Source organism: Grampus griseus (assembly GCF_964374135.1).
Source record: "Grampus griseus genome assembly, chromosome: 20".
NCBI classification, from domain to species: Eukaryota; Metazoa; Chordata; class Mammalia; order Artiodactyla; family Delphinidae; genus Grampus; species Grampus griseus.
Genome location: NC_139014.1, coordinates 24,329,921 through 24,350,480, shown reverse-complemented (window position 1 = coordinate 24,350,480; position 20,560 = coordinate 24,329,921). Strand labels below are relative to the sequence as shown.

Here is a 20,560-nt window from a genome sequence, read left to right as displayed (position 1 = left end):
CAGAGTGGCGTGGGGTCCTCCTGCCTCCACCTGAAGCCGGCAGCCACCAACCAACAGCTTTGACTTTGGGTTCATCATTTCAGTTTCCTGGTGTGCTAAAGGAAAATAATAAAATTGCCTGCCTCAAAGGGCTGTGAGGATGAAATGAGATACTCCACGCAAGGTCAGCACAGGGGCTGGACAAACCGAAATGCCAACGCTGCCACTGGTGGTCAGGGGTGCCCTCTCCTGGCAACTTGAAAAACTTGACACGTGGCAGCCTGGGCTGGATCTGAGCCCTTTGTTTCCCAAGCTGAGCTGACCGGGTCAGCGTGACTGGCTGATAGGGTGATTTTAAAGGTCTAAGAAGCCTTCACCTTTGCTCCCACACTAAGTAAGGTGTGAAGGACTGATACTGAGCCATGGCTGACATTGGCGGAAAAGTGGGAGGGGAGAAAGGGCTTGAGAAATGGAGGGAGGCTGGACAAACCTTTCCAACATGGCCCTCCCAGGCCCTAAGGCAGCGGCTAGGAACCCATGCCACCACTGCTCCTGTTCGTAAATGGGGCAATGGTAACTACCAGGCCCTGGCTGGGACTGCTTCCGTTCTTGGGGCTGCCCCGTAACTCAGAACTGGGCAGGAAACAGCGAGGGCTTCTGGGATGGGCCCTGGTGACTCCAAAGACGGAGACGCAAGCCTCTGCCTTGGCCTGGCAGCAAGGGAGGAAGTGCCGTGTCAGGACTCTGAAGAACTGTCTCCTGCTGGCCCACTGGGTGACAATGAGGAAGTCTCTGAGCCTCTCTGGGCCTGTTTACCCCTCAGAAAAAGAGGGATCTGGATTAGATGGGTTCTTGTGTCCCTTCTAGCTCTTTGATGGATTCTAAACTGTTCCCACTCTGGGGGAATGAGACCTCCGCCTTCTGCCAAAGTACCAGCCAAGACTTTTAGGAGAAGAGGGCCCAACAGTGATGGCTGTCTGACACCCAGCAGGAAAAACACAGAGGCTCAGTTGAGAGAGATAGAGATATATTTCTTCTGTTGCATATTTCAGACTTCACACTGAGCTTCAGGCACAATGCTACTCCAGGTTCTTCTGAGAGCCCTGGCAGAGTCTTCTTCCCATGCTGCTCATGAGGGCTCGCCCCAGGCCCTGCTTGCAGTTCTGGGTACCTGGGAGACTCCGCAATGGTCTCAGTAGGCCCTGGTGCCCTGCTTTCCCATCAAGGGGCAGGGGATGCTGGAAAGCCCTAGAGCCAACCCCACCGCCTCTTCTATGGTCCCCTGGCTATAAGAGGAGAGGCTGACCCATTAGATTCCAGCTCTGCAGTGCTCCCCTAAATCACCTGTTCTCCAGGCCTCAGAGCCTGGCATAGCACTTGGACCCCTGCAGAGCCTCAGCAGTTAGCAGCACAGGCCAAGGCTGGGGGATGAAGCCCTGGAGAGCGAGGCAGGCCCAGCCCCCTCCAGAGCAGCAGCAGATGGGCTCGTCAGGCCCCTGCTCCCCAGAGCCATGGCCCACTTCCTGGGGCTGCTCTGAGCCCTATTGCACATCTTTTGTTTCCAGTTCATCCCCCCACTACCCATTTTTCTTAAAAAAAAAAAAAAAATTAGAGGGGAAGGTGAGGAAGAGTGGGCTGTGGAAGCTGAAGCCCTTCACCCCATGTGCCTGCGAACATCCTGGTCCCCAGCAGAGCCATTTGCGGTGGTAAATACTAAGCCCACCTTCCCTGCCGTCTACAGTTCTTGATGGCTGACACGGGTCTACTGCCTGGGCCTCTGGTTCTTGCATATGAAGGGGACATCCCTCCATCGTCTGTAAGGTGCAATTCCCCGGGTCCTCCGGAGGCGCTGGCTGGGACCCTGCTACCTGAGTCGTCCATCTGGTTTGACAGGCCCCAGCTCTGATTTGGGGTCGGGGAACAGAGAGCTCCAGCTGGTCAGTCTGCAGAGCTCCAGGGAGGAACAGGTAGAGGGGCCCATGGCACACAGTCCGGCCACAGACCAGAAGCCACCTAGTTCCCCATCTGTCCAGGCCTCCAGCGCAGGGCCCGTGAGCTCCGCATGCAGCCGGGCAGCCTCCTCTGCGGGCTCTGGCTGAGGCAGGTTCAGAATGCCGCTGAGTCCCTGGAAGCTCTGCTCCATATACTCGTTGTGGGGTGGCCCAGCGTGCAGCCAGCTGGCATCATCTGGGGGCACAGAGCAGGAGTAAGCATGCCCCGCCCAAATGATTCCATGAAGGCCAGACCCTGGGAGTCAGGTCTGGGCACCCCAGTTCCTGCTGCAACTCAGTGGTAGAGCTGCATCTTGCTGAGTGACTTTGGGCTAATCCACAGAATTTTCTGTGCCTGTAAAACTTAGTTTTACAAAATCAAGACAGTAATCCCTGAATTCCTGACTTGAGGGTTAAATAAAACAGTGGGTTCAAGGCACCTTAGAAAGTAAGGTTACTTTCTGGTAATGGTCTGGTTTGTGTCACCCATGCCCCTTCTCAACCACCTCTAGTGGTTCCCAGAGCCCTCAGAAGCCTAGTACTCAGGCCCTCCAGCCGTGGCGCCCTGCTTACTTTGCCAGCCTTCCTTCCCACCACCCCCTGGCATCCTACTCCCCTCCACCCTCTGTTCCCCTCACGCACCAGACACCTGCTAACTTTGTCCCCTCAGTTTAGAATACCCTTCTCTGTCTATAAAAATCCAGCTCCTTCAAGGCTCAGCTCCAGTGCCCTCCTGCTGTCAAGCTTGCCTCCCCCGCCCCGTCTCCTCCATCAGGCTATGAGTCCTAGGAGAGCAGGCCACAGCTTGCCTGTTCTGACCCGCCTCAGCCGCTGCCCCACCCCAGCACCCCGTCCTCCTCTGGGTTACCTCTGCTCTGACCCACCTTCTCTGTGATAGGATATGGCTGGAAGAAGGAAACATCTACCTACTTATTGAGCGCCTAGTATATACCAGCCACTTTTACCCACATACTCATTCCTAATATCTCCCAGGGGGTAGTTACTTGTATTAGGGCCCCCTTGCAGGAAGCTGCAGCCTATGCCTGTGTTCGGAGTCTGCTCTCTTATCCTTAGCCAAGTGGGTGGAGGGCCATGTGACCCTGCCCACCTGGCTACCAATGGACTGGGAGGATGGCCATTCAGATTTGCTGTCCTAAGAATGTGGAACTTGTAGACCAAGAGGCCCTGGTCAGTCTCTGTTGCACTGAGAGGCCATGTATCAATATACTGAGAAACCAGAGCCTGAGGCTGATACACAGAGCACAGGAGGAGGGACAAGGTGGCCCCAGAGAGACAGAAAGCACCTCTAGGTCCCAGTGGGACCTGAGTCATTTCCTAGGTTCCGTGGGGGAGAGCTCTGCATTTTTCCAATAATTTCCCCTTTTTCACTGGAGCTAGTTTGAGTGGATCTGTGTTCCATGCACCCAGGAGGTGTCTAACAGTTGTATTACTCTCACTTTACATGTAATAAGACTGAGGCTCAGGAAGGCCAAGTAATTTGCCAAGGATAAAAGCCCAATTAAAGTGTCAGAGCTGTGTTCTAGAGCCAAGTCGGCCTCCGAAGCACCACACCATAGTGCAAGGCCCTGGGATGCTTACGGATGAGTGATCAAGGCCACACATGTCCCCTTCCCCTACTCGATGGTCAGCTTCTTGGGGTCACCTGTCTGGCAAATTCTATTCGGCCTGGCTCCTGGGCATCATTTGGGAACTAGATCCTTACCTTTCCTGAGAGGTAGTTTGCGGTTGAAGGTCAAGGGCAGCACGAGGAAGCGGGTCTCACCCAGGGGTTCCCAGAACTGAAGCAGTCGAACAGTCCAGGCCCCTGGCCGCAGGGGCCGGCTCAGTGGGGGCTTGTACTGCGTGACCTCGGTTTCCGCGTCTACCACGATGTCGTAAGATGTAGCCACCACGTAGGTGGGATCGATCCACACCACAGTGGCTGTGAGGTTGGGGCCTCGGGCCCAGCGCTGCATGGCCACAGGCTCGTCCAGCGGCCCCAGCAACCCCCCAAAATTCCGGAAAAGACGCTCTTTGGGGTCCCACTCGGTGCCAACCTGTAGGAAAGGAGGCAGCTGGGCAGGAGCCGGGGTAAAGTCCTCTCTACCTGCTGCTACCTCTAACTCCTGTGTGACCTCAGGCCAGTCACTGTCTCTTTCTGGTCCTGTTTCCCTATCTGCAAAACGATGGGCTCAGACTAGGATTTCTTTACTAAGCTCTGAGATTCATTCTAGGCTCCTGTTCTGACCTGCTCTGAAGTTTTGGGGGCAGTAAGACAGAGATGAGGTTCGAAGCCCTGCCCAGAGACCACCCCCACGCTAAGGAGCCCCTCAAAAGCCTAATCTTCTGGCCCGACTGGAATGTCCAAGTCCCTTTAGCAGAAAATCCCTGGAGTTTAGAAGACTGGGCTTGCATTGTAGTGGAACCAAAGCCCCTCCCTGCTGACTGCATGTCCTCTGTGCATCCCAAGGCTGCCATCACTGGGAAAGAAGACCCGTGAATCCATTTCTGAAAGGCCTAACCCAGTCCTTAGCCCTCCCTTAGTGTCTGTCCCTCTCTCCCCACTACCCCGAGTCTTGCTGGGGGACAGGAGAAGGCAAGGGGAGGACCTGTCCCACCTCCAAACTCTGGAGCCGGCTGGCCTGGTCACTGCGCCCCAACAGCTTCAGCGACCCCTGGGGCATCAGCCACATCTCAAGCGTCTCTGCCGGCCCCTGGGCTGAGGGCTGCACCGCCTGCGTCACCAAGTAGCCCTGGAAATGGTCGTCATAGAAATACAGGTGCACGCTGGACGGCAAGCCCCTGGGCTCAAACCTAAGAAGGTTCCAGCAGGGAGAAAGGGAGATGCCATCAGCACACCTGGCTTGGCCTGGAGTCCCAGGGAGGGGGCTCTGGGGTGTCCCATCCCCAGGTGCTTTCTTTGCCCCAGATCTCATACCCACAGATCCTATGTGCCTGGCTTTTGCCCCCTTTGTTTTGTTTGCGTTTTTCCCTGCTTCAGACTGGGGGCTCCCTGGCGGCAGGGGCTGTCTCTTTCTGATTGGCCTCCTCGTAGGGCACTACACACCGGGGGTCTGCAAAATGTCAGAAGGAGGTCTCACCTACAGAGTGGGTTGGCCAGTGGGGACGCAGCGGTGGCGGCGTGGCGCAGGCTGAGGCGGGCGAAAGCGGTGTAAGCAGTGAGCATGACATCACTGAGCCCACTGGGGCCATCGGCCACGTCATAGGTGCTCTCCCAGTAGGCCTTGAGGGCTGGAGTGCCGGGGGGGTAGCTGCCATATAGGTGGAAGTCCAGGATTTCCAATACCTCCTGGTTCACAGTCGACTCAAACTTCCGGGCGAAGAAGGTGGGTCTGGAGACTTGCTGGAGCGAGAGAGGCAAGGAGGGTGAAGGGGTCTGGAGGTCCCAGAGAGCACAGCAGGGGAGCCGCCCTTCCCGGCACTGCCTGGAGATCAGCCTCCCAGGGCCTTTCCTGCTGCCAGTGTAGCCCCCGACCCCTGAGGGCTGCTCCCAGCGAGGGGCCCCCAGATTCTCTGGTTGGACCACCGTGGATCATTTCTGACGGGAAAGCACCTGGCGAAAGCTGGGGTGAGGCCCTATCAAGGGGCAGAGCTTGGGGGTCACAGGGCAGCACCTGCAGCCGTAGGAAGTCCTGCGGCTGGAAGTCGTTGGGGGAGCAGCCGCACCAGTCCACGATGTGCTTGTACTGACACTTGCAGCCCAGCTTGCGGTTCCAGTTGGTGACCCGCAGGTTGTTGTCCACGAGGCTCTCGCAGGCTGGGCTGTTCTCCAGCACCGTGTGGAAGAAGGACTGCGGGTGACAAGGCAGGGTGGAGGGTGAGCCGGGGCACCCACCGTGCGCCCTCCTGGCCTGGGTGCGGGCCCGGTCACCCACCTCGGCTGGGAGCAGCGTGTACGTGTAGAACTGACGTAGCTGGGCCACAAGCGGGTCGTCTGTGTACACCACATACTCCACGAAGCTGCGCGTTAGCACGAACCAGTCAGAGCCGCCATCCACCACGATGCCCGCTGGGATCTGCCGCTCGCCCAGACGCCACATGTGCGAATCGCACTCATGGAAGAGCCGGTCCAGGCCCTGTTTCTTGATGAACCTGTGGGAGGCAGATGGGCCCGTGGCTGAGGGTTTTGCAGGGTGGGATCCAGGCTCTCATCCTTCCAGGAACTAGCGCTCCTTAATCTGTGATTGGTTTGGAGGTTTTGCAACCCAAGGCTGGGGCCACAGAGCCCCCCTGTGTGGGAGGGCTTGTGGCAAGACCCCAGGACCAGGGCCTCCTCCCCCGGCCCCTCACCTGGAGTTGTCCCGGCCATGCGACTTGAGGAAATTCTTGTCCCGGTTCTTGGACAGGAAAGCTACCAGCTCCTCGTTGGTCCTGGAGAGGAAATGGGATGTGGGGAGCGTGTGTGAGAGTGACTGACTTTACTCCTTGGCCCCTTCCTTTCTCACTGAGAGTCGTCCTGACCAAGTCACCCACTCCAGGTTGATGCTCTGGGGTGGTGGGCATCTGAGGCCCCTGAGGAAGACCACCCCATTCTTCTTCCACCCCTTGCTGTCTGACCCATGACCCCCAGTACAGACCTCTGGGTCCTCCTCCTCCCCACCTCTTGTCACTCTCAATCCTCACATCATCTTTCACCAGCTCCTCCTCTAAAACATTGCTAGGGCCAAGGGGCCACGTCTGAGCTATGCAGATCCCAGAATGAGGCTTGGGGGAGGGAAGGAGTCCATCAGGACCCTTGAACCCCGAATGCCTCGACGTGCCCCCCTCCCATCTGCAGGGCTCATAGCACCACCCCACACCTGGTCGGGTAGTCAGTGGCACTGAGGTTGATGAAGAAGTCCCAGGCCCAGTCGGGCACCTCCAGCAGGTCCTGCATGCTCCGCAGATACATCCTCAGCAGGCTGGCTCCGCCCCAGATGGTGACCATGCGCCAGGGCGTCACCCGCACGTTATCGTACTGCCGGGCCAGCTCTACCACCTCTCGGTGCAGGTAGTTGGAGCGCTGTGGGAAGTGGGGAGGTGGCGGTGGAAACTCAGCAGTGGAAGATGGATCCCCAGCATTACAACCTTCCCACTCCGCCCCACCCCAGAGCAGAGTACAAGTGTCACAGAATGGAGAGAGCACAGGCCAGGGCTCCAGCTCTGAAGCCGCCATGTCACCTGGTGCTGGCTGCTCCCCCATTCCCTGTTCCCCTATCTCTGGGCCACCCGAGCAGGTCAGAGACACTGTCTGTCTACGACCTGCTGAGTCTCTGCTCTACTTGCGCAGGTGCCCTTGGTCTCCCCGGCCACGGTACGTACCTTGTCCACGTGGATATAGAAGAAGTGCTGCTCGTGGTAGACAGCCTTGAGGAGACGCTTCAGCTGGCGGGTGGCGCGGCCGTGGACCACCAGCATGTAGGCGATTCGCACTGGGGGGCCATCCACAGGCTGCTGGGCCCGAACGTCGTCCCACTGGATGCCGGGGCTCATCTTCCCTGAGAGTAGAGAACAGGGGCATCGGTGAGGTCTGGCCCCAGGTCACAGGGTGGAGACAAGACGGGAAGGGGGGGCCGCCTGCCTTCCAAAGGAGGAGCCCTGCACTTAGAGCCCACTGCTCCTAGGCCCCAGCTCCACCTCTGCCACTTAGTACACTCGTCACCCAACCTGGGCAGCAAGGTGAGCCCCTCTGAGCTTTCCTCCCTGAGAAATGGAGGTGAGGATCCCTGCCATGCCCCCTCCCGGGCTGCCACCTCTCTGCCCATGCCTGTCTCTTACCAGCCCGCTGGCAGTGCCGGGGCACAGCCTTGGGCATGAGGCTCCCGGCCTGGTGCAGGCACACCACGTTGGCGATCTCCTGCTGGCACTGCTTGGAGCTGGCCCGGGCCAGTGCAGACAGAGCATCCTTGCCCACGATCTCGCACTTGGGCGTGAAGCTGTTGTCTGTGGGCTGGGGGGCGCCCTCCACACTCCCTGTGTCTCCGTGTGGGAAGCCAGCCGCCCCAGCCAGCGCCTCCCCGGCCGCTGCCCCACTCAGGTTCTGGCGGCCTGGGGCCTCTGGGGGCGGGGTGGGGGGGATCCGCCGGCTGGTTCTGTGCCGGCTGGTTACTGCCCGTACCACCTTGGCCACGGGCACGCCGGGGCTCTCAGCACGGCCCCGCCAGCGCCCATGCTTTCTGCCCACGCCGCCCCGCCGCCCAGCTGAACTGTCTGTGTCCTTGGAGCCCTCACCGGGGTCTAGCGGCCGTGGCTTCTTCTGCCTTCCTTTCTGTAAAAGATAGGCGGACACAAGTCACTGGGACAGTCACTCTCCTCCAGCTCCTTCAGCTTCCTGCTGGGCCTCAGGCCTGGAAGCCCCTGCCACCCTTGATCTAGGAAAGTACTGCTTGCCTGAGGGCTCTGCACAAAGAGCACTTCTGCTGGGAGGCCTCCCTGACCAGCCAGCGGAGGAAACGTCGTCCTCCCCGAAGGCACCGTCGCACCCACATCCCCACGATCACACAGATCACAGGGCACTGAATCTCTTTTGTGCTTTGGATTCAGATACCACTTTCTTTTTCAGCAACTATGAAAACGAATATCCACATATATCATAAGAGAAACATGCAAAGACCCTGCAGACAAGAGTGTCCACCTAGCACTCCCACCCGGGCCAGGCTGGGAAGAGACGGTGCTCTTCAGAAGGAAAGCATTCTACTGACGACAGTATTTCCGCGTGGGAGTGCCGAGGCCACAACAGAGCAAAGGGGTCTTGCCTGGTGGGGAGGACAGAGGTGAAATCTGAGACCCCGTTACTGGTCAGGTTCTCTGGAAAGCAGAGACCAAGAGAGAGTCAGAGTGCAAGGGGTTCACTGGGGGGTGGGGGGGTCACACTCTGGAAGATGAGGAAGCAGGAGCAGGAGGCAGCAGGGAAAGCCTTCAGATAGCCAAGCCGGCCTGACACCTGTGCAAAGAGGGGGAAGGAAGAGCTTCAGACGACAGCTCGGCTTGGAGAGGGCCTCGACCACCTAGTGGGAAGCTCCAGGGCAAAGACAGCCTAGAGATGGGAGCCGCGGTACCACTGCTGGGGGTGGCCCAGGAGGTGCCTGGCCACGGCTGGATGGCTGAGACAGAGCCTGAGGCACCTGCAGCTGCAGGCTGGCAACTCACTGCTCCTTGTGGCAGGGGCTCTCGAAGGGAAAGCGGAATGCTGCGCCTCAATATCTCCAGCCCTGCTTCCTGGCTCCTACAGCCTCTTCTCAAACCCAGGCACACTCGAAATTGTGTATACCCACCCTCTTCCCAGCTCTCCCTGTCCCCCTTTTGTGACGCCCCCCCGCCACTTCCCTGCCTGACCAAATCCCACCCATCCTTCAAGATCCAGCCCTGAGTCTCCTTGTGTGAAGCCATCCCGTTTGCCCCAGGGTGGGACGTTCTACCCAACCAACCCCTTGGGGAGAGGCTGTCATTTCAGCCCCATTACCCCAGTGCCCGGCGGAGTAGCTGGCACACAGGATGTCTGGTTGGTGTCAGGTGGATGAAACACGGAAAGGACGGAGGAGTGAAGGGCACTGTGTGACTGCTCTGAAGTCATCAGAGCTCCCTGGCCGGCTCTGCCACTCCCCCACCGTTACCTACCTTCTCTGAGCAGGTTCCCTCAGCTTTAACATACAGGAGGGAAGTGTGAGTGTCCAATGAGCCAGAGCATGAAACAGTGCAGCTAGAGAGGTGGCGCCACCAGCTGTCCCCTTCCTCCCTCAACACTCTCTGGGCAAGTCCTCTTCTGGCCTGGCCTTCCAGCAGCACGACTCGCTGGACCACAGCCTCTGAAGCACCCCCCTCCCTCCGCTTCCAGGATGCCCTCCTGGTGTTTCCCTGGTGTGGCCTCCGTGGGCACTCCTTATCAGTCTTCTTGGCCGACCCTTCCTTATCTCCCAAGGCCACCCTGGGGCCTTGCCTTGTCCTAGCTCCCCAGGTGACCTCATTCAGTCTCCTGACTCCATCCACTCCCACATTTCTCTCTCTGGGCTGGAGCGCTCCCTTGAACCTTCAAATGTCTAACTGTCGGCCTCCTTGATGCCTCCCTTGGGAGCTCGATAGACCTGTCAACCCACAAACCCAAAAGCGAACTTCTGATCTTCCCCCAGTAGGCTCCTTCTTCAGTCTTCCCCATATCAGTTAATGACCTCTCCATCCTTCAAGTCTCTCAGGCCCAAAACTTAGGGGCGTCACTTCGCCTCTTGTTTCCCTCACACTCCATCATCAGTACCTCCTGTTGGGGCTCCCTTCAAAGTACATCCAGAATTGGACCGCTTCTCACTGCCTCCATCGTTACCACCCCTGCCCGGAAGCCCCCTGCTCTTACTCTGGCCTCCTATAGTCCACTCTCATCACAGCAGCCAGTGTTTCCTTTAAAACAGGTCCCAGGTCCCCACTCCTCTGCTTGAAACCACCCATGGTTCCCCCTCTGAGGACAAAGCCCGTGAACCTACAAAGGCTACGCGAGCTGTGTCTGGCTCCCTCACCTCTGCTCCACCCTTCCTGACCTCACCCACCACCCTCTCATGCTCACTCTCCGGCCTTGATGGCTTTCTCAGCGTCCCTCCAGCCCACCTGGATTCACTGTCCCCTGTGCCTGGAATGCTCTCCCCTAGATGTCCCCACAGCCCCTGCCTCCAATTCCTTGCTCAGGTGGCATCTTCTCAGGAAGGCCACCCTGTCCACTGTATTTAAAACTCCAGCTCTCCCTCAGCCTCCACTTTGTTTCTCCCATGGCACTTATTACCTTCTCTCATCCTATAATGTATTTACATGTATAAATGTATATTGTGTTATTCTGTGTCTCTCCCCTTACAAGAATGTAATGTCCATGAGGACAAAGCTGTTTGTTGTTTTGTTCAGTGATGTATTCCTAGAGCCCAGAAGAATGTCTGGCAATGGGAGACACAAGATATATATATATATATATATATATATATATATATATGTATATTTTCTTTTTAAAAAGTTTTTGGCCGTGCCGTGCAGCTTGTGGGATCCTAGCTCCCCTACCAGGGATCAAACCCGTGCCCTCAGCACTGGAAGTGCAGAGTCCTAACCACTGGACCACCAGGGAATTCCCTCAATAAATATTTGTTGAATGAATGAATTTATGAATGAGTGAATGAATGAAAAGCTCTTGGCATAGGCTCAGCATTCAGTAAATGCTGTCATCCTTACTATTATTATTAATGGAAGGAGAATAGGAAAGAGACAAAAGTGAAGTTAGGAGAGAAGCAAAGGCCTTCAGATACTTTGGACCATCGGTTTGAGTTTTCCCTGTCCCTCCCCTCCCTAGGACCTCCCTCTCCTCCTCTGTCAGAGCACGGCAACTGCCTTAGGGCCAGGGCCCCACCCCTCCCCTGGCACCCCAACCAGCCCTCTTGGGAGGTGCCCAGTGAGAGCCAGGGGTGTCTATCTCCATCTGAGGAGAGATATCTGCAAAGGGGAGGGCAGGTGGGGGGGAGGCAGCAGATCCCAATCTGTTACCCACATTGGGGAGGGCACACTGGACTGGAAAGCCCTCAGGAAAGGTGGCTGCAGCCCCACTGAACTGAGCATACATCAACCTGGTGATGTCGGACCTGGCCACACAGTGGTCAGAGGAAGACATTCTCAAGCTTAGGTGGGTGGAGATGGCAGAGGAGCTGTGGGCTCTCAAGACGGAAGTCAGTATCAGCGAGTGAGGACGCTGGTCAGGGCGGCAGGGCACAGGGCCAGGCTCGCTGTGGTGGGGGATAGGATGTGGGAGGAGACGGGCATGTTGGCGCCCTGCACTGCAGCAGGGAGCTGGCTGACCCTGAGAAGAACAATCCCAGAGGGGGCTGGGAGACCAGAAGGCCGCAGTGAGAACTGGGAGGGGGGCTCCTGGTGGGCAGCCAGCCCCCACCACATATAAACACCCCAAGAATGTCTATATGTGCAGCAGCAGGGCCCATATTTGTGCCCCTAGAGGAGCTGCCCCCGGTCGCCCCTGAGGTCAGAGTCCCCTCTAATTACTGAGGATGGGGACTGGCCCTGAGACACCTGCCTGGAGGCAGTCTGGCCTCCGAGGCCCCCTCTCCCCACTGAGGAGGAATTCAAAGTCCTCTGACATTTCCTGACTCTGCAGCTTCTCCTTGGAATCCTTCTCTGGGCCATGGAGACAGAGAATACAGCAATGCTTATCCCACACCCCACCACCTTGGACTTCTCAGAGCGTTTAAAGTAAGCGGTGAGGGACGGAGCAGCGAGCTGGAGCGCGGAGCATGAGTGAGGGAGCAGGCCGCCCGCCGCCGCCCCTCCAAAAAGAACAGCAAGAAGCAACTGGACATATTGATGAAGTACAAAATGAAATAGACAGACTTAACGAACAAGCCAGTGAGGAGATTTTGAACACAAAACAGAAATATAACAAACTCCGCCAACCATTTTTTCAGAAGAGGTCGGAATTGATCGCCAAAATCCCAAATTTGGGGGTAACAACATTTGTCAACCACCCACAAGTGTCTGCACTGCTCCGGGAGGAGGATGAAGAGGCGCTGCATTATTTGACGAGAGTCGAAGTGACAGAATTTGAAGATATTAAATCAGGTTACAGAATAGATTTTTATTTTGATGAAAACCCTTACTTTGAAAATAAAGTTCTCTCCAAAGAATTTCATCTGAACGAGAGTGGTGATCCATCTTCAAAGTCCACTGAAATCAAATGGAAATCCGGAAAGGTGCAGATGAGTTAGGAGAGCTCATCAAAGATGATACTTGGCCAAATCCATTACAGTACTACTTGGTTCCGGACACGGATGACGAGGAAGGGGAAGGAGATGATGATGATGAAGAGGAAGAAGGACTGGAAGATATTGATGAAGAAGGGGATGAGGATGAAGGAGAAGAAGATGCAGATGATGATGAGGGGGAGGAAGGAGAGGAAGATGAAGGAGAAGATGACTAATGGAACACTGGTGGATTCCAACCTTCCTTTTTTAATTTTCTCCAGTCCCTGGGAGCAAGATGCAGTCTTTTTTTTTTTTTTTTTTTTCCTCCTTCTCCTCTTGTGTTCAGTTGCCCTGTTTTTGAGGTCTCTTTTCTCTTTTATACCATGGCTCACAACTTATTTTGGGGGGAAATACCTTGAGCAGAATTCAGTGGGAAAAGAATCTCTACCCCTTTCTGTTCCAAATTCATTTTTATCCCTTCCTGTCTCAACAAAAACTTTATGGACTCAACACCACCATGCTCTGTGGGAAAAAAGAAAAACCTTCTGCTCCCTTAGCTCTGCTGGAAGCTGGAGGGGGCTAGGCCCCTGTGTCGTAGTGCATAGAATTCTAGCTTTTTTCCTCCTTTCTCTGTATATTGGGCTCAGAGATTACACTGTGTCTCTATGTGATATGGACAGTTAGCATTTACCAACATGTATCTGTCTACTTTCTCTTGTTTAAAAAAAGGAAAAAAAAACTTTAAAAAATGGGGTTATAGAAGGTCAGCAAAGGGTGGGTTTGAGATGTGCGGGTGGGTTAAGTGGGCATTTTGACAACATGGCTTCTCCTTTGGCATGTTTAATTGTGATGTTTAACGGACATCCTTGCAGTTTAAGATGACACTTTTAAAATAAAATTCTCTCCTAATGATGACTTGAGCCCTGACACTGGATGGGAGAATCAGCAGAACCTGTAGGATGTTATTTGCAATTGACATTCTCTATTGTAATTTTGTTCCTGTTTATTTATTTATTTATTTTTGGTACGCGGGCCTCTCCACTGCCGCGGCCTCTCCCGTCGCGGAGCACAGGCTCGGGACGCGCAGGCTCAGCGGCCATGGCTCACGGGCCCAGCCGCTCCGCGGCATGCGGGATCCTCCCGGACCGGGGCACGAACCCATGTCCCCCGCATCGGCAGGCGGACCCCCAACCACTGTGCCACCAGGGAAGCCCTGTTCCTGTTTATTTTTAAATTTTTCTTTTTGTTTCACTGGAAAGGAAAGATGATGCTCGGTTTTAAACGTTAAAAGTGTACAGGTTGCGGGCTTCCCTGGTGGCGCAGTGGTTGAGAATCCGCCTGCCAATGCAGGGGACACGGGTTTGAGCCCTGGTCTGGCAAGATCCCACATGCCGCGGAGCAACCGGGCCCGTGAGCCACAGCTACTGAGCCTGCGCGTCTGGAGCCTGTGCTCTGCAACAAGAGAGGCCGCGATAGTGAGAGGCCCGCACACCACCATGAAGAGTGGCCCCCGCTTGCCGCAACTAGAGAAAGCCCTCGCACAGAAACGAAGACCCAACACAGCCAAAAATAAATTTAAAAATAAAAAAATAAAAAATAAAAATAAAAAGTGGGGCTTCCCTGGTGGCGCAGTGGTTGAGAGTCTGCCTGCCGATGCAGGGGACACGGGTTCGTGCCCCAGTCCGGGAAGATCCCACATGCCGCGGAGTGGCTAGGCCCATGAGCCATGGCCGCTGAGCCTGCGTGTCCGGAGCCTGTGCTCCGCAAAGGGAGAGGCCACAACAGTGAGAGGCCTGCGTACCACAAAAAAAAAAAAAAAAAAAAAAGTGTACAAGTTGCTTTGTTACAATAAAACTAAATGTGTACATAAAGTAAGCAGTGAGACAATGTTTGTAAAAGCTTTGAAAACCATAAAATGGCTCTTTGGATGTTAATGGCCATCTCTGGTCTCCAGTCTAGCCCTCACGGATGGGCAGAGTGTGCCTCTTAAACGCACCTCTCTCCCATCGCTGCTTAGACCCCTTTAGTTTAGAGCCACTTAGAATAAAACCCCAGCCCCTCACTGCGGTCTCTAGGATGTGCCCTGGACTAACTCTTGAACCTTCTTCCCGGGATCGCACCACACCCTCCTTTCCATTCCTTGAAGCCATCCAGCTAAGGCCATTCTCCTCAGGGCCTTCTTCCTGAACTCTGCCTACCTCTTCCCCAGGCTGACTGGGTCTTTCAACTCACAGGCCAATTCCTGCAGAAGCCTTCCCCAACCACCTATCTAAACCAGCCCTCTTGTTATTGTTTCCTTTTCACTGTCAGTCTCTCCCGGTCTGCCCACGGAGGGCTGAGACCTCGTCTGTTACATTTATTTCTGTATCCCCAGTATTAGCACAGTGCCTGGTATGAAGGAGGACTTAATAAATATTTGTTGAATGACTGACTGACTGAATGAATCCCTGTTACCACTGTGCAGTACTGAAATAATAATAAGAGTTATTTACTGATGATTTAGCATGGGCCAGCAACTCCTGCAAATACTTCACAGGTATCACCCAACGAGAGAGATGCTATTATTGCCCCCATCCTTGGGGCGCGGATACTGATGAGGATGCAAAAGAGGTTAGGCGATTTGCCAGGGGTCACACCACTTACCGGTAGCAGTGCTGGAATAGGACACAGGATGGTGAAGTGGCATGGTCCAACTGAGGTGGCTGCTGAAGGGGCCCAAGCCCCAAGGGCTGCTTGGACTACACAGCCTATAGGTCATCAAGGATCTTTTCCCCATTCTAGTGCAGGGATTCCCCTATCAGGTTCTGCTAGGAAGCTGGAGGAGGGGTGGGGAGGCAGGATCCCAAACACTCTACTGCACCAGTTCTCCACCCCAGGCTGGAGGTAGGGCAGCAAGGGCCTTGAGGCCTGGACAATCTCTCATCCCATCCAGAGACCTGTCTCTGGGAAGCCTCTGATGCTCTGCCATGCCCCTCGCCAGAGTGCTCACTGGCCTCCGCTCACATATTCCAGGGTCAGAGGGTCCCTAACTCCCTGGCAGCCCTTCCATCTTAGAATGTCTCATGTGCCCAAAAAATCTTCATACACTCTCGTCCCCTTCCTGCTACTTACTGGACCACAAAGAACAAGCTCACGCCCTTCGGATGTCACAGAGCCAGCCTCCCCCAACCCCAACCTCAGCTCCTTTTGGAGTCATGGTTTTATGTGACTCTGTCCCAGCTCCCTTCACCATCCTAGTCTCTTGGTTCTCCCCAAAACAGGCGACAGCAGCAATTCTCCCAGTCTCCACACCAGGCCTTCCAGATGCCCACATGCAGGAAGGGGAAGAGGACATCAGGCCTCCCTTGGCCTTCACCCTGCCAGGTGGAGAGGCCCAAGAGGACGGGGCAAGCAGAGTGTCTGACTCAGAGCCCTAGAGGCTCAAGAAGCAAGGGGTGGGGGCAGGGAAGCCCTGTCATCTGGCCCACAGCTTAGGGCCAGGGTTTGGCCTATCCTCGCCAACCTTCCACGATGGTCTCAGACACCACTGGACCCTCCTGACCACACTGGGGAAGGCATGTCTGGGCCTCCAGCTGAAACCACATCAGCCATGAGTGAGTGAGACCCTCAGAGCAAGGACCTGGGGATTAAGCAGGGTTTGCCCCTGCTCCAGGGCCTGGGGTTCTGCTAAACCAGCTGCTGCTGTCCCCATTCCCTTAGAGTCAGAGGGGGCGAGTCCCCGATTCCCTAATGTCCTGGGGCCCCCTCAGCAGCTCAATTCCCCCGCCATCCTCTCCTGAAGACCCATGCAGGTTCTTCAGACCCTCGGCTGAGGAAGCCACGTCTCAGGGACACTCCAGTTCTCTCCCTCGGGGTCACTCTCCCTCTCCTCAGTTGCCACACTGAGTTCCACCCCCAGGCTCCACTTCTTCACGGGCTACTGCCCCTGAGGGGCGGCTGGGCGCGGTTGCTCGGGGGTCCCCCGGCCCCAGTCCTCCGCCCACGGCGCGCACACTCCCGCCCCCTCCCAACTTCAGAAAGTTTGGCCTGGGGTTCCCCACCTCCGAGCAGGCTCGGGCCCAGCCCCGCCTCCCGGCCCCGCTTCCCCCGCACCCGCGCCTGACCTTCACTGCTCGCCGGGGTGCAGACCACCCCACCACGACCCCCTCCTCCCGCCCCGTGCCCCTGCCGGCCCGCGGCCCGGTCCTCCGGGTCACGCACAGCCCCCGCGAGTAGGCCCCCGGGCCCGCCTGTGAACCGGGCCACAGGGGTCCGAGGCCCCGAGCCAGGCGTCCGCCCGCGCGCGACACGCAAACGGCCAGTGCCCCACTTCCCCGGCCGGGGCCGCCCGCATCCCCGCCAGGACCCCGCGCGCCCCCGCGCCCGGCCTGCCCGCCTGCCCGCCCGGCCGTCGGAGCACCTCGCCCGGCTCGTCGTCCTCCAGGACGCTGAAGCTCCACACCACCAGGCCCTGCAGCAGCAGAATGGCCAGCGCCGTGGCAATCGCCAGCTTGTAGCGCCGCACAAGCTTCTGCACCCGCACGCTCGCCACCATCTTCCTGCCCGGGACGAGGGGCGCGCGCCCAGCCCTGCAACCCGGCCGCGGGCGCGCGCACGGGCGCGGGCAGAGACGGCTTCCCTCAAGGGAGGAGCGCCTGGCGCGCGCCGGGGCGGGGCGGGGGGCGGGGCCCGCAGGCCCGAAACGCCGCGCCCGGTGGGCCAGGGGCGGAGCCTGGGCCTACCGAGCTGTTGGTCCCCGCTGCGCAGCGCGTCGGGCGGTTTGCTGGCGTTTCGTGCAGGGTCCGCTTCCCGGGTTGTCCCTTCCCCGTCTTGGTCAGTGCCCCAGCTTCTGCGTGTGCTCACCTCCTCCTGGACGGCAAGCCTATGGAACCAGGGGGCAGAGAGGTCTGCAGCCGACCTCTCTCTGGCTCGCCGCCTGGGGTCGGGGGTGGGGGTGGGGGACTCAGCCCCGCAGAAATCAGCTGGCTCTCCGCCCTCGTGCAAGCAGAGAATGCTAGAGCTCCCAGAAACGCCGAGTTGGGAGAGATTGTCTAAGTGCCACAAGCACTGCTTAAAAACCATGGAGGCCGCACCTACGGGGCAAAGTCTAACTCCTTTGACTGGCATCTGAGGCCCTTCACAAAGCCTTTGTTCCTCTCTCTCCACCCTCGTATCCTAGGCATCCTCAGACCTCAACTAGAGCCGTGGTTACCGAACTCTAGGGTATGTCAGAATCACCCGCAGGACTTAATAAAACACATTGCTGGTCCCTACTCCCAGAGTTTCTGCTTGGTAGGTCAAGAGTGGGGCCCGAGAATTAGAGTTTTCAACAAGTGCCCAGGTAATGCTGATGCTACTAGTCTGGGAACACACTTGGAGAACCACCAGACTTTTGCGCGTGCCGTTGGCTGTGCCCAGCCCTAGCAGTTGCTCCCCTGCTCCTCTCCCCCTTCCCATCGGTGGCATCCTCCTAAGTGCTTACCCAGCACTGTCTGCATATCTGGTTGTGATTTCTCTGGAATCATGCCTTCTTCACCTTCGAATCCTTGGCCCGGTAATGGACACCCAGCAATGCTCAGTAAATGTTGCGAAAGAAAGATCCAATGAAGCCCAACTTCCTGTTCCATGAGCTGATCCTAGCATTTTTGGAGAGGCTGCTGTGTTCAGGCACCGCCATAGACAAGGCCTGAACCTCTGCAGCCCTCCCCTGAACCTGGCAGGTCTACTGAGAGAGGGAAGGGGAGAAGAGGGAGAGCAGTGCCCAGCATAGCCAGGTGCATCCCCAGCAGTGAAGCCGAGCTCCGTGAGAAGGAAGCAATAAAAAGAGCAAAGCGAAGGTTGAAAATTTATAATGAAGATTTTAAGAATCACTACACAGACGTCTGGAAAAAAATGGTTAAAAAAAAAAAGAAAAGAAAAAGCTTGAAAGTGATGATAAAAGGGTTTGGAAGGTGCCTGGAGATAAGCTTGATGAGGAAATTCTAAGCTGTGATGAGTACAGGAGAGGCAGTTATTTGATGGTACTTAAATAAAACCTCCTTTAAGCATCTCCTGCCCCTTTGGTATTTGTAATCATTCTATTCTTCAGCGTTAGTTAAGTGGGAGAATTGTAAACAATGTTTCAGATGACAGTTTGGTTACTTAAGAGAAACTACACTTCAAGATTTGGGGAAACATCAGTTGGCATGCCAGCGATTGATATGTTAATTAAATATTGATCTTGTGTGCTCATTAAATCAGGTCCCCCAGGGGCTGTCTACCTGCCCGTACTCCCCTGCACCCAACAACGAAAATAACTTGATTTTCCACTGATTGTATAAATAATATATACTCATTATATAACATTTAAAACATAGGGAAAAAATAAGGAAAAAAGTAAAAGTCACCTGCAGTCCCACTCCCTGAGATAATCATCATTAATATTTTGGTGATGATCCTTTCCCCATCTCTTTATGTGTATAGATTTTGCATGGACGGCATCACATTACACACATGGTTTTTAAATATAGAAACTTACTTTTAAGTATTTCTCTCCCCTTCCCTTCCATGTTAACAGTCTGGCTTCGTTCCTACCTTCCTTCTTTCCTGTCTTCCTTCCACCTTTGTAACAATTCACGCACACACACACACACACACACACACACACACACACACACGGGTTTTTATTTACATGCACTTTGTATCTTGCTTTTCTCTCTTGACCATAAACATAGTAGAAGTTCCCCCAGAACGGATGGGACAGGTCTAACCCATTCTTTTTTAATGGCTGCATAGTGTGCCACTCCTTTCTTGAATGGGCATTCACTTGGTTTCCAGTTTTTGTGACTACCACAAGGCTATCATAACGTGGTTCCACACTTAGCCCTATGCACTAATGTGTTCATTTCTGTGGTAGAGTTTCCCAGGAATGGGATTACTGGTGAAAGGGGAATTTTAAATGGTAATAGCTATTGCCAGATTGTGTTTTCAAAGACAATTCAAATTTTCTGACAGCAATGTATGAGAGTATGGTTTTCCTGCATCCCTTCCAACAGCAGTTGTTATCACCGTTGAATTTCTGCTGATCTGATAGGTGAGAAGTGAATGCCTTGGTTTTTAATTTGTGATTTTCTGCTGGGGAGTGTCTCAGTTGGTTTCCTGACTAGGTTTTCTTTTCCCAGAATTGCCTCTTCATAAGTTTATCTATTGCTATTGCATTATTTGTCTTTTTCTTGTCAATTTTAAGACTTTTTTTCATCCTTTTGAAATTGAAAGTTTTCTTCAATTTATCACTGCATTTTGACTTTTTAAGGTCTTTTAAAAATTTTTAACTTTTTTTGGAATCAATTATGTTCCTCTTGTTTTATGTCTTCTCATTTTCTCTTCTGGTTAGGTAGATCTCCCTGATCCTTGATGAAGTATATGGTCTCATATATTTTCTCCTACAATATTTATTTTACATCTTACATTTAAGTCTGTAATCCATCTGAAATTTTCTGTGTGTATGGTACGAGGTAGAGGTGCGGAGTCCTGACTTAGAACTTATTCCCTGTCACTCTATCAGTACCCACTTAGATTTTACTATTTTTTAAAAGGAATTGGTTTTTGGGAATTCCCTGGTGGTCCACTGGTTAGGACTCCATGCTTTCACTGTGGGCGGCCCAGGGAACTAAGATTCCACAAGCCATGCAGTGCAGCCAAAAAAATTAAAAATTAGGACTTCCCTGGTGGCGCAGTGATTAAGAGTCCGCCTGTCAATGCAGGAGACACGGGTTCGAGCCCTGGTCTGGGAAGATCCCACGTGCCGCGGAGCAACTAAGCCCGTGTGCCACAACTACCGAGCCTGCGCTCTAGAGCCCGCAAGCCACAACTACTGAAGCCCACGTGCCACAACTACTAAAACCCGCGTGCCTAGAGCCT

The 20,560-nt window shown here is 55.1% G+C and overlaps 1 protein-coding gene and 1 pseudogene across 2 annotated transcripts; one reads left to right on the top strand and one right to left on the bottom strand.

Moving 5' to 3' along the window:
* Positions 1–1,026: 1,026 nt before the first annotated feature.
* On the bottom strand, positions 1,027–17,216 carry XYLT2 (xylosyltransferase 2; the record flags this gene model as incomplete). Its single annotated transcript, XM_082679877.1, has 11 exons — positions 1,027–2,166; positions 3,694–4,027; positions 4,589–4,784; positions 5,072–5,334; positions 5,606–5,782; positions 5,867–6,083; positions 6,282–6,362; positions 6,791–6,993; positions 7,293–7,468; positions 7,749–8,238; positions 17,082–17,216. The coding sequence occupies 11 exons, from the start codon at positions 17,214–17,216 to the stop codon at positions 1,844–1,846; spliced, it is 2,595 nt and encodes an 864-aa protein (XP_082536003.1). The 3' UTR covers positions 1,027–1,843.
* On the top strand, positions 12,210–13,625 carry LOC309838591 (protein SET-like; annotated as a pseudogene). Its single transcript has one exon. The product of its transcript is annotated as a protein SET-like (transcript).
* Positions 17,217–20,560: the final 3,344 nt, after the last annotated feature.